This window comes from Mustela putorius, unplaced genomic scaffold, assembly GCF_011764305.1.
Source record: "Mustela putorius furo isolate JIRA1106 unplaced genomic scaffold, ASM1176430v1.1 tig00000430_pilon_pilon_pilon, whole genome shotgun sequence".
NCBI classification, from domain to species: domain Eukaryota; kingdom Metazoa; phylum Chordata; class Mammalia; order Carnivora; family Mustelidae; genus Mustela; species Mustela putorius.
In genome coordinates, this window is record NW_025421377.1 from 19,626,690 (window position 1) to 19,641,279 (window position 14,590).

Here is a 14,590-nt window from a genome sequence, read left to right on the forward strand (position 1 = left end):
CAATAAGACCTGAAACTTTAAGGTGGTCAGCTCCTTGACATCCGCCTTGGCGATGATTTTTTGGATTTGACACCAAAGATAACAAAAGAACAATAAGCAAGAGCAACTACATCAAACTGAAAAGCTTCTACATAGCAAAGAAAACCATCAACAAACGGAAAGGCAACCTGCCAAATGGGAGAAAATATTTACAAATCATACATCTTATAAGAGATTAATATCCAAAGTATATAAAAACTCATATAACTCAATAGCAGGAAAAAAAAAAAGCTAGAGAACATGAATAGAGATTTTTCCAAAGAACAAACAAATGGCCAACAGGTACATGAATAGGGGTCAATACCACTCATCATTGGGGAAATGCAAATCAAAACCACCACAAGATATCATCTCACACCTGTTATTTATTGATTGACTTTTAAAAGTTTTTATTTAAATTCTAGTTATTTAACATATAATGTAATATTGGTTTCAGGAGTTGAATTCAGTGACTCATCACTTACATATAATACCCAGTGCTCATCACAATTTCCCTCCTTAATACCCATCACCCATTTAGCCCATCCCCTGCCCATTTCCTCTCCAGCAACCCTCAGTTTTTACTCTGTAGTTAAGAGTCTCTTATGGGTTGTTTCCTTCTCTTTTTTTCCTTTCCCCTATGTTCATTTGTTTTGTTTCTTAAATTCCACATATGAGTGAAATCATATGGCATTTGTTTCTCTGACTCACCTCATTTACCATGATACACTCTTAACTCCATCCATCCATGTTGATGTAAATGGCGATATTTTACTCCTTTTGATGGCTCAGTATATATATATATATATATATATATATATATATATATATACACACACACACACACAAACACACATGCAGACATTTGGGCTCTTTCCATAATTTGGCTATTGGTTATTGTTGATAATGCTGCTAAAACATCAGGGTGCATGTGACCTTTTGAATCAGTATTTTTGTACCCTTTGGATAAAACTCAGTAGTGCATTTGCTCGTCATAGGGTAGCTCTATTTTTAACATTTTGAGAAACCTCCATACTCTTTTCCAAAGTGGCTGTCTCATTTTCCATTACCACCAACAGTGTAAGAAAGTTCCCCTTTCCCTTCATCCCCACCAACATTTGTTGTTTCCTATGTTGTTAATGAACTCACACCTATTAGAATGGTTATAAGACAAGGTACAACAAGTATTGGCAAGGATGTGGAAACAGGGAAACCCTTGTGCACTATTGATAGGAGTATAAACTAACACAGACACTATGGAAAACAGTATAGAGATTCCTAAAAAAATTAAATTGAACCATCATATTATCCAGTAATTCTTTGATAGGAATTCTACTTCTAGACTATACCCAAAGAAAACAAAACCACTATTTCTAAGAGATAGCTATGTCCCCATGTTCATTACAGCATTATTTTTATCTACAATGGAGATTAAAATTATAAATTATAATAATTATTTATTCAAACATAAAAAAGAGAATCCTGCCATTTATGGTAATGTGGGTGGACCCCGAGGGCATTACGCTAAGTGAAATAAGTCAGAGAAAGACAAACAATGTATAATTTCATTTATATGTGGAATATGCAAAAAAAACAAACAAACAAAACAAACAGCACCCCAACTCTGATACAGAGAACAGATTGGTGGTTGCTAGAGGTGGAGGGTAGGGGTGGGGGAAATGGATGAAGAAGGTCTAAAGGCACAAACTTCCAGTTACAACATAAATAAATCCTGGGGATTTAATAAATAGCTTGGTGACTATAGTTAACACTGTATTGTATATTCAAAAGTTGCTAAAAGAGTACCTCATAAAAGTTCTCACCACAAGGAAAGATAATGTAATTATGTCCGGTCACAAGTGTTAACTAGACTTACTGTGGTGATCATATGGTTATATATACATACATAGAATCATTATGTTTTACACCAGAAAATAATATATTATATACCAATTATAACCCCCCCCAAAGAAACCATCTTAATCTCTTCTTCATGCCTTTTAACATGTCCTAACCAATTAGCCATTAGCTTTTATTAATTTTTCATGATAAACAGCTAAAGCAAATTAAATGGTTTCTAGCTCCTAGACAGTATTATAAGATCCTTTTATATGTTAACTAATTTAGTCCTTATAGTAGCTCTGTTAGAGATGGGGTGAATAAATGCAGATGTAAAGAGAATTAATTGCTTCTCCATGGTCATACACTTGTAAGTGGAAATTCTTTATCAAGAGCCTGCGCTCCTGATTGCCTTACTATGGGAGTCTCGTCTGCATTATTTTTCTCCACTTACAAGCTACTTCACGAGTACATGCTCTTACCACATCTTTCCTGGAGTTATGTAGAAGCTTATAAGCTAACATCTTTTCACACCAGGTCCACATCTATCCAGATATTGTATGTAAGATGCAATCTAGTTATAGTACATCCCTTTTAACTGTTCTCAGTTGTTCAGTAGACAAAAACCAAAATGCTTAGCATGACATACAAGAGACTTTGAAAATACTTATTTGAATTAACCAGTTTTTGCAAGCCTGACATCTTCATTGTTCTTTCTCATGCCCCCCCCCACCTTGCACTTTGACCTTTATAAATAAAGAATCATCAGTAATACCCAGCACACATAATACTACTTTCAGATTCCACATTGGACAGTTTCTTTCTCCACCCTGGTTTTGCAGAAAGATTCATATTAACTCTTTAAATTTTTTTCTTGTGTATCACCTCAACTCTAGTTTCTCAGAATGTCACTCTCTCCTATTATATTCTGCCCAACTCTTTTATACTCTCTGTTCTTTATACATATTTTCATTACCCACATTGTTCATACTGTAAATATTCCCTCTCTTGTATGACTTCTCTGCTTGACTGAAATTCTTGAAGTCAGGATCTTCATCTTAGTCCTTTTTATAACTTCCCTACCTAGGGGGCACCTAGTAAACAGTAGGAAATATATGAACAATGAAACAATGATCAGAGATTATCCATACTCATGTAAGTTTTTAAACACACACACACATACGTCTATATTAGTAATGGACTTATAGGAAGTCTAATCTCTTCCAGCTTTCTCTACTCACCACTGAAATTTCTAGGCAATTTCTATCATCAATGCAATATCTGAATGAGAATTCAGTCCTGTTTTAAAACTTGCTATATGTCATCCATGAAAGAACTTAGCTGGTATCTTTGAGTCCATAAAATTGGAAAACAACACACTATAGTTACAAAGCATATTGTTTTTTATCTTTCTTCCTGTTCTCAAATGATACTAATAGATAGTTTATCAATATGTGGGATTGAAAAAAAAAAAACTACAGGGAAATTAAGAGGTGATACAAAACTCTGTTCAAATTTGGATATTAATTTTAAAAATCACATACCCAAAGCTTCACTATAGTAGGAATCCCATGATTTCCAAAGACTGTCAAACATGTAGTCCTGTAGATGGTAGGAGATGAAATTTCTTACTCTGTCAGTGAAAGACATCTGGTCGGAGAGTTCTGATAATATAGCAGGTACATAGGAAGGAGGGAATGGTACCTTCCCACAATGCTTTTCCACTGTTGAAGCTGGAGAAAACCTCAAGGAGAACATAAATGGAATTCCCAGTTTTAAAGCTACTATATCACCACAAGGAAATACCGGATCTGATATTAGGACCTCAAATTTGCTTTTCTTCAGCTTGTCCATCAGGTTTTGGTTTTTGAGAACACCATCACAGATTTCTCTAGACAGTATGTGAAAGTCCTTGAGGACTCTAGCAATCTCCTGATAGAATCTCCAAATGGTTGAAGGAGATGGCCTATTTTCCATCCATGTCAAGACAAAGTCCTTGATGATTCCTTCTATTCTTTCTTTGCCAAAGGGCACCTTATATATTTCAAACATCAGAGATGGTTTAGAGGCCGGTGAGATGAAAAGTGCACCAGAGGCAACTAAGACAGTCACGTTATGCTCTTTTTTAATCAATTCATCTATAATTATCTTAATGTTCAGCCAATGACTCCCTTCCATTGGCCAAATCAGAACATTGCCACAAAGAGTGATTCCTAAGAGACTAATCTTAAGAGAAAACAGCAGAATGTTCTTGTTTAACATGATGTATCTTGATGTAGAAGACTTGATGAAATGTGACATAAACAAATCTCTCTGCTTTTCAAGCAAAAAGAAAAGGAAAATTATTTTTCAGTTTTGATTCAGAACAATTGATACCCTTAAGAGCCTTCTCTTGACCAAATGATATTACCCATGGTAGCACCTATTTTATGATAATTACAGGCTTGGGGTAACATGTGTCTTACTTCTCCACCTGTTGCTTTAGCTTGGGTTATGATTCTCACTCTCTGATCGTTTTCTTAAACGTGAGCCTTCATACCTTTCACTGCCATCTCATAATTGTGAAATTCTTACTATTAAATTCCTTGAAGTCACTCTATATCTTAACTCTACATTCGGTCCTGGGTATTGAAATACCAGGTTAGGTCAGAACTTGCTCAGAAATGTAGACATACCAAGGCTATAGATTTTCCAATATTTAATGCATTTAGTACAATGTCATTAGCAACAATTAAATATTATTAGAGTAGTAATTTGTTCTTTTTTTTAAAAGATTTTATTTATTTATTTATTTATTTATTTATTTATTGGAAAGAAAGAGAGACAGACAGAGGTAGTAAGAATGGGTACAAGGAGGAGAGGGAGAAGCATGTTCCTTACTGATCAGGGACCCTGATGCAGGGTTTGATCCCAGGACCCCGGGATCAGGATCTGAGCTGAAGGGAGACTCTTTAACACACTGAGCCACCAGGTATCCCTGTAGTAACTGGTTCTTAATAGATAAGATTATTGCAAAAAAAATATTTACAAAAATGTGAAGTATTAGCAATTAGAGAAAGTTTAATTTTTATTACTACTTTCATAATACATTTAAGAAAATATTTTTTTAATTTTTATTTTTTAAACACTTTATTTATTTACTTATCTGACAGAGAGACACAGCAAGAGAGGAAACACAAGCAGAGGGAGTGGGAGAGGGAGAAGCAGGCTTCCTGTGAAGCAGGGAGCCCAATGTGGGGGCTCAATCCCAGGACCCTGAGATCATGACCTGAGCAAAAGGCAAACACTTAACCTACCGAGTCACCCAGGTACCCCATTTTTAGGAAAATATTTTGTATTAATAATCACTGAGAAAAAATTATAAATAAATGACTAAACTGTTTTGTAAGTATATATGTTAATGTTACTAATCAATAGGAGGTCTTTGAGGAGAATTGCTAATTCAACCTTTCTTCTGTGGAAAGTGCAGTTCAAAAGCCAGCTGGTCTGTGTGAGGAGCAACTATGAGATATTTAGACCAAACCTTTCATAATTTCTAGTATTAATTAAGCCCTTACTGTGTGTCAGACATTGTGCAAAGTGTGTTACATGTTAAGCTCATTTATTTCTCACTAAAAAAAAAAAAAAAGATTCAATGAAATAGATCCTATATTCTCATATCAAAGAAGAAACCATTGCTCAAGGAAGTTTAGTAATTTGCCAAAGTCATATAGTAGAATAAGAAAAAAAATGGTAGTAGTAGTCTTTAGGCTCTTTGGCTCCCAGAGTCTACTGTATTAATCACTAGGATACATTGTCCTATCAGAGTCTATCATGTCTCCTTACCAGTTGTAAGGAGTCTACCCCTATAAACCATAAAGTACCCCAAACATGCTGACACATATAAAATGCACACTATAAGTTTGTGTATCATGAGAGACTATGGACTCTGAAAAACAATCTGAGGGGTTTGAAGTGGCGGGGGTGTGGGAGGTTGGGGTACCAGGTGGTGGGTATTATAGAGGGCACGGATTGCATGGAGCACTGGGTGTGGTGAAAAAAATAATGAATACTGTTTTTCTGAAAATAAATAAATTGAAAAAATTTTTTAAAAAAGTTTGTGTAACTCACACTGGGTAATGTAGGACAAATCAGGAGTAAAATAATCTCTGAAAATTGTGCATATGTATGCATATGTCCATGTATACATGGAGTTTTTTTTTTTTAATAGACCTGTTGAAATTAGAAATCTTGTATTTTTTAGTGATGTTTTTTCTGAGCTCCCCTATCACCAAAGGTAATCTATAGTGAAACCCTGAATGCTTCTTTAAAATAGTTACTAACTTTTACAAAGTACTATTCAGAGTTCGGCAGAGTAATCATACAGTTCATGGTATGGATTTCAATTCAAGGCTCCATATACTAAAATGTTATAGTATGCACAAAATTTCTGGCTGCTCGTGTCAGCCTGATTCAGAGTTACTTGCCAGGATACTTTAAAACAGTTGTTGTGACTCACTAGAATGAAGCACTAGTAACAATTTACTATTATTACACTCATTTTATTCACTACAAGAGAAAAGATTCAGTTTTAAACAATTAAAATATAGTCTTTGTTCAGTTTATTTGGGTTTATTGGGTGCCTACTAGACAGAAAACTCACAGCTAAGTGAAAGATGAACCAAAGAGATAATTCTTACATCTATTTTATGCTCTCAGTGGAGATAATTGCATATGTAACTACAGTAAAAATCAGCATAGTATTAAGTCAGCATGATAATATAAGAATTTAGGTATTAGAATCAAAAACAAAGAATTTTAATTTAGCATTAAGCTGCTTAATATTGATGAGACCCACTTTTCTCATCTATCAAATAGAAATTAGAAACAATCCAAAAGGCTTTTATGAGTATTAAATAAAACAAGATAAATAATAAAACATTCATTAATATATAAAATGCATAACTCTTCAATAACTACTACAAATTATGTGATAATATAAACAGTATATAAGATAAAAATTATATTTAAATAAATAAAACAATATTGATTAATCTACAAGCATAGTGCCAAAATAAAAGACATATTTAAAATCTATTGTCTTCCTCATTTAATTCTTTCTCCTAAGTAGAGAAAATGACAGGTGCCTTCAGATGAAATGACACAGGTAAAAACCATCACAGCTCTTACAGAGATTGCTTTCTGTTGTTTGGAAGTTGAAGGTGGGGAGTAAAGATAGGAAAGTTTTCATTACAGATGTGGTATTTGATGCTTATCTTGGAGTTTGAAGTGACTGGACATGAGTGATGAGCGATGTGCATTATGGAAACCAGTGTTATATCATAAATAAACTTTGGTTTTTGAGAAAGGACCTCAATAATGGAATAGTATTGAGAAACTTCTCAAACTATTGAAGTTTAATTTTTGATTTATGTTCTTAAATTTAATAGAAAGCTAAATGAAGAAATTTTATGGGCCATAAAGACTTAAATAGGTTGTTTTCTGAAAACTAAAAATGTGATTTTAATTATTCTGACCCTAGGATCACTGAAATGGTAATCTACTCTCTCCAAAAAATTTTTGGAGATTATAGCTAACAATATGACTAATGTATTAATGAAATCTGATGAGTTCAAAGGAAAAGCTAATGTAATTAAAAAGAAGTTACTATATACAAATATTTTTATCCTAGGTCATGATAATAAAAGATGCTTCAATTAACTGAACAAAAAGGGGGCATACATAGTATTTACATTACCAAAACTGGTTATTGCTTTTACGTCAGGATTTTCTTTACAGAAACTTTAAATATCCCTTTTTAAATAAATAAATTTGACTTTGCATAAAGCTTATTTGATATATATAAATTTAGAATATATAAATATAAAACATATAGACATAAAAAATCCATTACACAACATTAAGAAATAAAATACCCACCAAATAATGACATATTGATTCTTATTATGCCGTGCTCTCTTAAAGACTATAGTAGTCACTTGTGAGAATCATTTTTGTATTTTTTTGAATACTCTCTGTATTCACTTTATGTGTTAGCTAGTTAAGGACCAAATGAATTTTCCACTGTAGGAACTAAAGGTAATAGATAAACCTTTAAAGAGGACAGTGAGCCAGCATCTGTGTGTCTCAGTTGGTTAAGTGTTTGCCTTCTGCTTGGGTCATGATCCCAGGGTCCTGAGGTTGAGCCTGGCATTGGGCTCCTTGGTCATCGGGGGGTTTGCTTCTCCCTCTGCCCCTCCCCTTGCTTATGCTCTCTCTTTCAAATAAATAAGTAAAATCTTTAAAACATAAAAATTAAAGAAGCCAATGAGCTCACACTGGGATAAAGCATTCACCTTACTGCTCAATAGAACAGTTCCCTCAATATCAAATTATTCTTAAGTATAACACCTGGTGGGGGGAACCCAAATTATTTAAAAATAGAAATGGATACTTTTTTAAAGTAATGAAACAAGCTAAAATTTAACCCACAACCTTGTAATGATTGATATTTCTTTTAGAAGAAAATATAAATCCAAATATACATCATACATTGCTTTTATATTACTTGTCATAAGGTTTTCAAATTTCTTACCTGAAGTTTTCAGCCAGAACCTTAATAACACTCATTTGCTATTTGAAAGTTGAATTTAAATAGATGCTAGTTGGGTAAACATAATATGGTGAGAAATGTGATCTTAAAGAAGAGATTGAACAGACTTGTTTACTCCTAAGGCATTCTACTTCCATTACATTATTAAGTAGATTAACCTGGTATTAATGGTTTTCCCTTCTATTGGTTTTCTGGCAACTATTTGCATGAAGTATTGCCTTTGCTATTATGGTCTCCAGCCCTTCACCCTCCCCCACCCAACCAAGTATGTCTGGATATATATGAAATAATGACTGGTAATAGTTAATAATCATTGATTATTAACAAGAATTATGGTAAATACCTCCCATTCCCATGCAACATAAAATTATTCTTGTCACTACTAATTATGAAAATAATTTTTTTTAATTGAGTTCTTTTTTTCCTGATTTGTGTAATGATCAGAGGGGATTATGTTCATTCACACAGCAGTAGCTATACCAGAACTGAATTTCTCTGTATAAGGAAGAAACATCTCAGAAAAATTCTGGTGTTCTTATTGAGCTTTGCATTTATTTATTTATTTTTTAATTTATTTTTATTATTTGACAGAGAGAGACACAGTGAGAGAAGGAACACAAGCAGAGGGAGTGGGAGATGGAGAAGCAGCCTTCCCACAGCAGGGAGCCTGATGCGGGGTTGGAACCCGATGCAGAGCAACATCCCAGGACCCTGGGATCGCGACCTGAGCCGAAGGCTGATGCCCAACGACTGAGCCACCCAGATGCCCCTGCATCTATTTTTTTAAAAAAAGGTACTACTTTATGTTGGTTCATAACCCTCTCAAGAGCTTCCCTGGCATAATCTGAAATGGCCTCTGTATTCAGAGGGCAAGGAGAGACCAAAGAAAGAGGCAGTTCGTGCCAGGTTAGCAGGTGGCAATTTTAATCGACAAAAGGAATGTACACATGAAGCTTCTTCGGGGCGGCAGCAAGATGCATGGATCCTCGCACCCACCTGCAAAACCTTGAAAGTTTATAAACAGGTCTTGACTGAGCTCAGTCCCATATATCCTGTAGGATCTTCCAAGACTACATAATTATCTCAAGGCAACATCTTTAGAACAGTAAGTGGAACCCACATTCCAAGGATAGGGGACAAGGTGAGGAACCTCTGAGTTTTGGGGTCCAGCTTATAGATCACCTGAGGGTCATATCTTTTCTATGATCTTCCCCAAACATTCCACTTCTCATGACCGGATCTTACAATATCACAGGCCCCTCTTCTGGAATGGGCCCTGAACAGGCAGTCAAGGATTTCACTAGCACGGGGCGGGGGGGGGGGGGGGGGTGGCTGGGTGGCTCAGCTGGTTTAGCAGCTGATTGGCTGCTGTGGAAGCAAGCACTATAGCAACAATATAAGCACATCTAAGAGAAAACACAGATTAGAACAATAGTCTCCAAAGTCAGTGACAACTTTTTCTACAGAAGTTCATCTGAACTATTGATTTGTCAGTTCCCCTAAGCTATAGGTCAGATCATTCAAGACATTCACTTGTGTCCTCGTGATAGATTAGTAGGCTCATTCATCAAGTATGACCAGACAACAGTCTGTTTGGATACTGGCACAGGTGTCTCCTTGTGAGACAGTGATAATGGCTAAAATCATTTTATATTGGAAAACAGATTTTCTCATCAGAGACATTTCACTATTCAGTAAGGACTGGATTTGTTGGCTGTCATTTAAGGTTTACTCATGAATTTTGTAAGGGCTTCTATATGTGTTAAAATGTCCTATGTGTGTTAAAATGCTGGGATGCCCGGGGTGGCTCAGTTGGTTAAGTGTCTGCCTTCAGTACAGGTCACGATCCTATCAGACTCCTTGCTCATTGGAGAGACTGCTTCTCCCTCTGCTTGCCCCTCCCCTGCTTGTGTATGCTCTCTCCCTCTCTCTCTCTGAAAAATAAATAAATAAATAAAATCTTTTTTAAAAAAATGTCCTCCAGGCCAATGGAGAGAAGAAAGCAGTGAGACTATCATGACGGTGAAAACACAGAATGTTTCCTACTGGTCCTGAAGACAGGGAAGTTGGCAGCTTTAGAAACTTGAACTGGTTATACATATAATACATGTTGGCCAGGGGATACAGCACTGTCAGGCATGAGAAAATGGGTTCTGGCTGGGTATGCCAGATCAGGGCCCACATCTTCTCCTTTTAATGGTGCATGTTCCATTCCGGGCATCCTGCATTTTAGCAGGTGCAGCCTGAAGTAGGACATTGAGATCTCAGAGGAGATTGAGTATTTCCCCCTCTCCCAGGAGTGGGAAGTAACACCCAACTTGGTGGGATGTTCCACTGTAAATTCTGGTAGATGACACCTTTTCCAAGTAGCATACCACATTGATCCACAGTGAGAGCTGGGGCAGTGTCTGTTTCCCATGATTTCCATAACTTTACAGTATTGGGCACTTTGGCAGCGGTTCCTGATCTGGCAAATAGAGCAATAGGCCCTACTAGTTGATCATTCAAATGTGTTAAATCCTGGAGCAATATTTAAATCCACCCAGCTGAGGTGGTTTTACATGCTAACAATTTAATTTGCTGCTTTCATATTTCATTATCTTTTACTCTCAACCCTGCTGAATGTGAGTTATAGGGAAGACTAACCCTCTACTTAATGTCATGTGCTTTTGCCCATTCTTGCAAATCACGAGCTTTGAAATGTAACCACAGATCACCATCCATACATGGTAGTCAGTTTCTCCTATAACTAGAGGTGGCAGCCTGGTTTGCATGGTGGTAAGGGAAATCTTGGGTTAGACCAGATACAAACCAAGACAAATTTAGAACCTGCACTCTGAAGGAGAGGGCCAGTATGATGAATTTGCCAGACCCTCACCACCTGGGAACTAAAATGGGTGGCCTAGATTCTTTTGGCTGTTGCCTTGGCTGCTCAGAATACACAGGACATGCTCTACTGCATTAACTAAGTCATCATACAAGGTCAGAACAATCTGACCTCCCTGGCAATACACCATCCTATTCAGGCACTCTGATGACCTCAATCTGTTATATCTACTGAAGGGTCAGTAACTAAGACTTGAACCTGAGCTAAAGCATCAGTTTCTTGATTGTCAGTGCCTTATGAGCTGGGATGGGAAAAACTATGAGGGCTGCCTCAGGCTCTTGCAGACAGACCCGAATGTCTTTCCACACATTTTTTCCCCCAAAATGGCTGGCTTATGATCATCCACACTTTAACTTTCCATTGTCCAAGCTATAGGACTAATCCTTTTAGAAAAGTCCAACTGTCAGTGTAAAGAGTTAACAACAAATCACCTGCCAGACTGCTCTGAGCTCAGCCCCCTGGCTGCTGCATCTGCTGCTGTATGAGAGACTCGAGGTGGAGGAGAATTGCTAGGAGCTATAGTTCTATGGGGGTATATCAGGTTTCTTCCCCCTTCCAGAGCAGGGTCCAAAGTCACACGTGTATTCTCCCTTTCTGTTGTCTCTACCACAATGTCCAATCCATACCTTAAACAGTTACATTCATATCTAACTCAAATGGTAACCCTGCTTAGGAGATGGCCAGAGCTTCAATGTGTTTCACCAGTATTTTGCTTTCTCAAAAGCAGCTTGCTGCTTTGATTCCCACTCCCACATGTATCTTTTATTGACCAGGCAGTATAAGGGACAGAGGTGCATTGTGGCAGGTGAGGAATAAAAATCTTCCAAAACCCAGATCTCTACAAAGGCTTGTACCTCGTTAACATTTTAAGTGTTGGGATAAACTTGCATATTATCAATCATAACTTTTGGAATAACACGTGTCTTACTAGACCAGACAACACCCAAACCTTACTGTGGTGTCTGGGCCTCCAGTTTTCTGTGGATTCATTTCTCATCCTTTCTCTCACAGATGTTCCAGCAAAACCTGCAGATTTGCAGGCAAATCTTTATGTGCGCATATTATAACATCAATATAATGGGCACTTTTTACTAATGTGGGAAGAAGAACAGAGACAAGTCCCCAACTACCATCGCATGACACATGGTGGGACTATATAGGTAACTTTGGGGGAACACTGGAAACTTCAAATAAAAACAAACCTATGGGGGAGGAGGCAAGATAGCAGAGTAGATGGGAGGCCCTGGTTTTGCCTCATTTTTGAACAAAGCTGTTCAACATCAAAACATTTTGAACAACTAGGAAATTGATTTGAGGAGTCCAGCCAGATAGGAAGCAGTGCTCCTGGGGAGAGGGAAGACAGAAGCCTGGGAGTGGAAGATGAGCAGCATAGTGCGTGGCACCCCCAAGGGACAGAGACATGTGCAAAAGATAGATAATCTGGTCACAGCTTTTCACTATGCTTTACCATAGACTCCAGGAATCCTTGTGGCCATGTGACTGCTTTTTTGAGATAGAACAGTGCTGGGTGCTGCACTGTGTGGCTCTCCTGCAGGGGAGGGGAGCAGGTCCATGTCTTGCTGGGTACTTTAAGATTTGGAGTTTTTAATCCCAGCCACCAACCAGAGATAAAACACAGGACTATGACTCCCAGCATGCAGTCAGCCTGGGCATGGACAGGTTGAGGGCAGGGATCTTACTAAGGTCTGGGACACAGCAGGGGAGATTTTTTGTCTTTCTGTGAGTGCCTCCTGAACAGGGGCAGTCTTTAGGTCCTAGCCCTGTGGATGGGAGGGTGAAATCGTGCCATTTTCCAATGCCACCTCTCCCCTAGCATGGTTGGGCTTCAGAGAGAAACACAGTGCCTCCAGTAGAGGCTGGAACTGCCTACACCAGACATTACCTCCTTGCACCTTCCAGGGGCATCTCTACTAGGGCAGGTCTGACTGTGATCCTGCACAGTGGATCTCTTTCCCAGAGAACCAACACAGGCCTCCCATGTGTACCCAGTCTGCTGATCATTGATTTCTCCAAAGTGTCAACTTTAGTTCTGATGGAAATAGGACCAATCCCCCTCCCCTTAATTTTCCTTTGGAATCAGGCTTATAGATTTTTTGTTTGTTCGTTTTTTTTTTTATTATTATTTATTTTTTAATCTATTTGTTTGCTTTTTTTGTTGTTCATTGACCTTTTCTCTTTTTTTGGACCAGGTTTTTTCTGATTTTGCTTATTTGTTTGTTTTAATCAGGCTTATCTTAACACACATATCAAAACACACCTAGATAAAGGCTCAAACACTTCTCACTGCAAGCAAGGAGGAACTCTGTAGGGGACTAACCTGTGGAAAAGAGCAGCCAAAACACAGCAGTAGAATGTATACAGCATACAGCAGAAACACTTCCTGAAGCACCAGTCCCTGGATGGTGTATGACCTCTTTTTGATATCACATTACTCTCAGGAGTAAGAAATATAACAAGATTTCATAACATGCAAAAGGCAGAAACTTAGCCAAAACAACACAATGAAGAAATTCTCCCCAAAAGAAGATTAAGAAGAAATCCCAGACTTATTTAAAACAGATATAAGCAGTATATCTGAACAAGAGTTTAGAACAGTCATAAGAATACTAGCTGGGTTTGAAAAAAAGCATAAGACCATAGTAACCCTTGCTATAAATAAAAAGACCTAAAAACTAGTCAGGCTGCAATAAAAAAAATGCTATAACTGAGATGCAAAATTGACTGGATGTAATCACAACAAAGATGTAAGATGCAAAGGAAGGAAGTGGTGATAGAAGATAAAATTATGGAAAATAATGAAGCTGAAAAATAAAGGGAAAGAAAACCATTAGATCACAAATATAGACTTAAGGAACTCAGTAATTCCATAAAGTGCAATAAACCCATATTATAAGACTCCCAAAAGAAGAAGAGCAGGAAAGGGAGGCAGAACAAATTATAGCTGAGAACTTCCTTAATCTGGGTAACAGGAATTCAAGTCCAAAAGCCATAGGGAATTCTCCAGAAAAATCAACAAAAACAGGTCAACACCAAGACATATCATAGTGAAACTTGCAAAATACAAAGATGAAGGAGAATTCTGACAGCAACTAGAGACAAAAGATCTTTAACCCACAAGGGTAGGCACATAAGGCTAACAGCAGATTTATCCATAGAATTGGCAGGCCATAGAGAGTGGCATGATATATTCAACATGCTAAATAGGAAAAATATGCAGCCAAGAATACTTTATC

At 37.2% G+C, this 14,590-nt stretch overlaps 1 protein-coding gene across 4 annotated transcripts in view; it reads right to left on the reverse strand.

Annotated features, from left to right (window-relative positions):
• The window catches only part of LOC101691729 (UDP-glucuronosyltransferase 2A1), a 60,850-nt gene extending 56,731 nt beyond the window's left edge, over nt 1-4,119 (reverse strand). For 2 of the 4 annotated variants that reach the window (XM_004766334.2, XM_045079833.1), the window contains exon 1: nt 3,404-4,119. In XM_004766334.2, coding sequence (XP_004766391.1) covers nt 3,404-4,119 — 716 coding nt within the window. Of the gene's footprint in view, nt 1-3,401 lie in introns of all 4 variants that reach the window. The other 2 variants (XM_013063390.2, XM_004766337.2) reach the window with 1 other exon arrangement.
• Between the last annotated feature and the right edge of the window lie 10,471 nt (nt 4,120-14,590).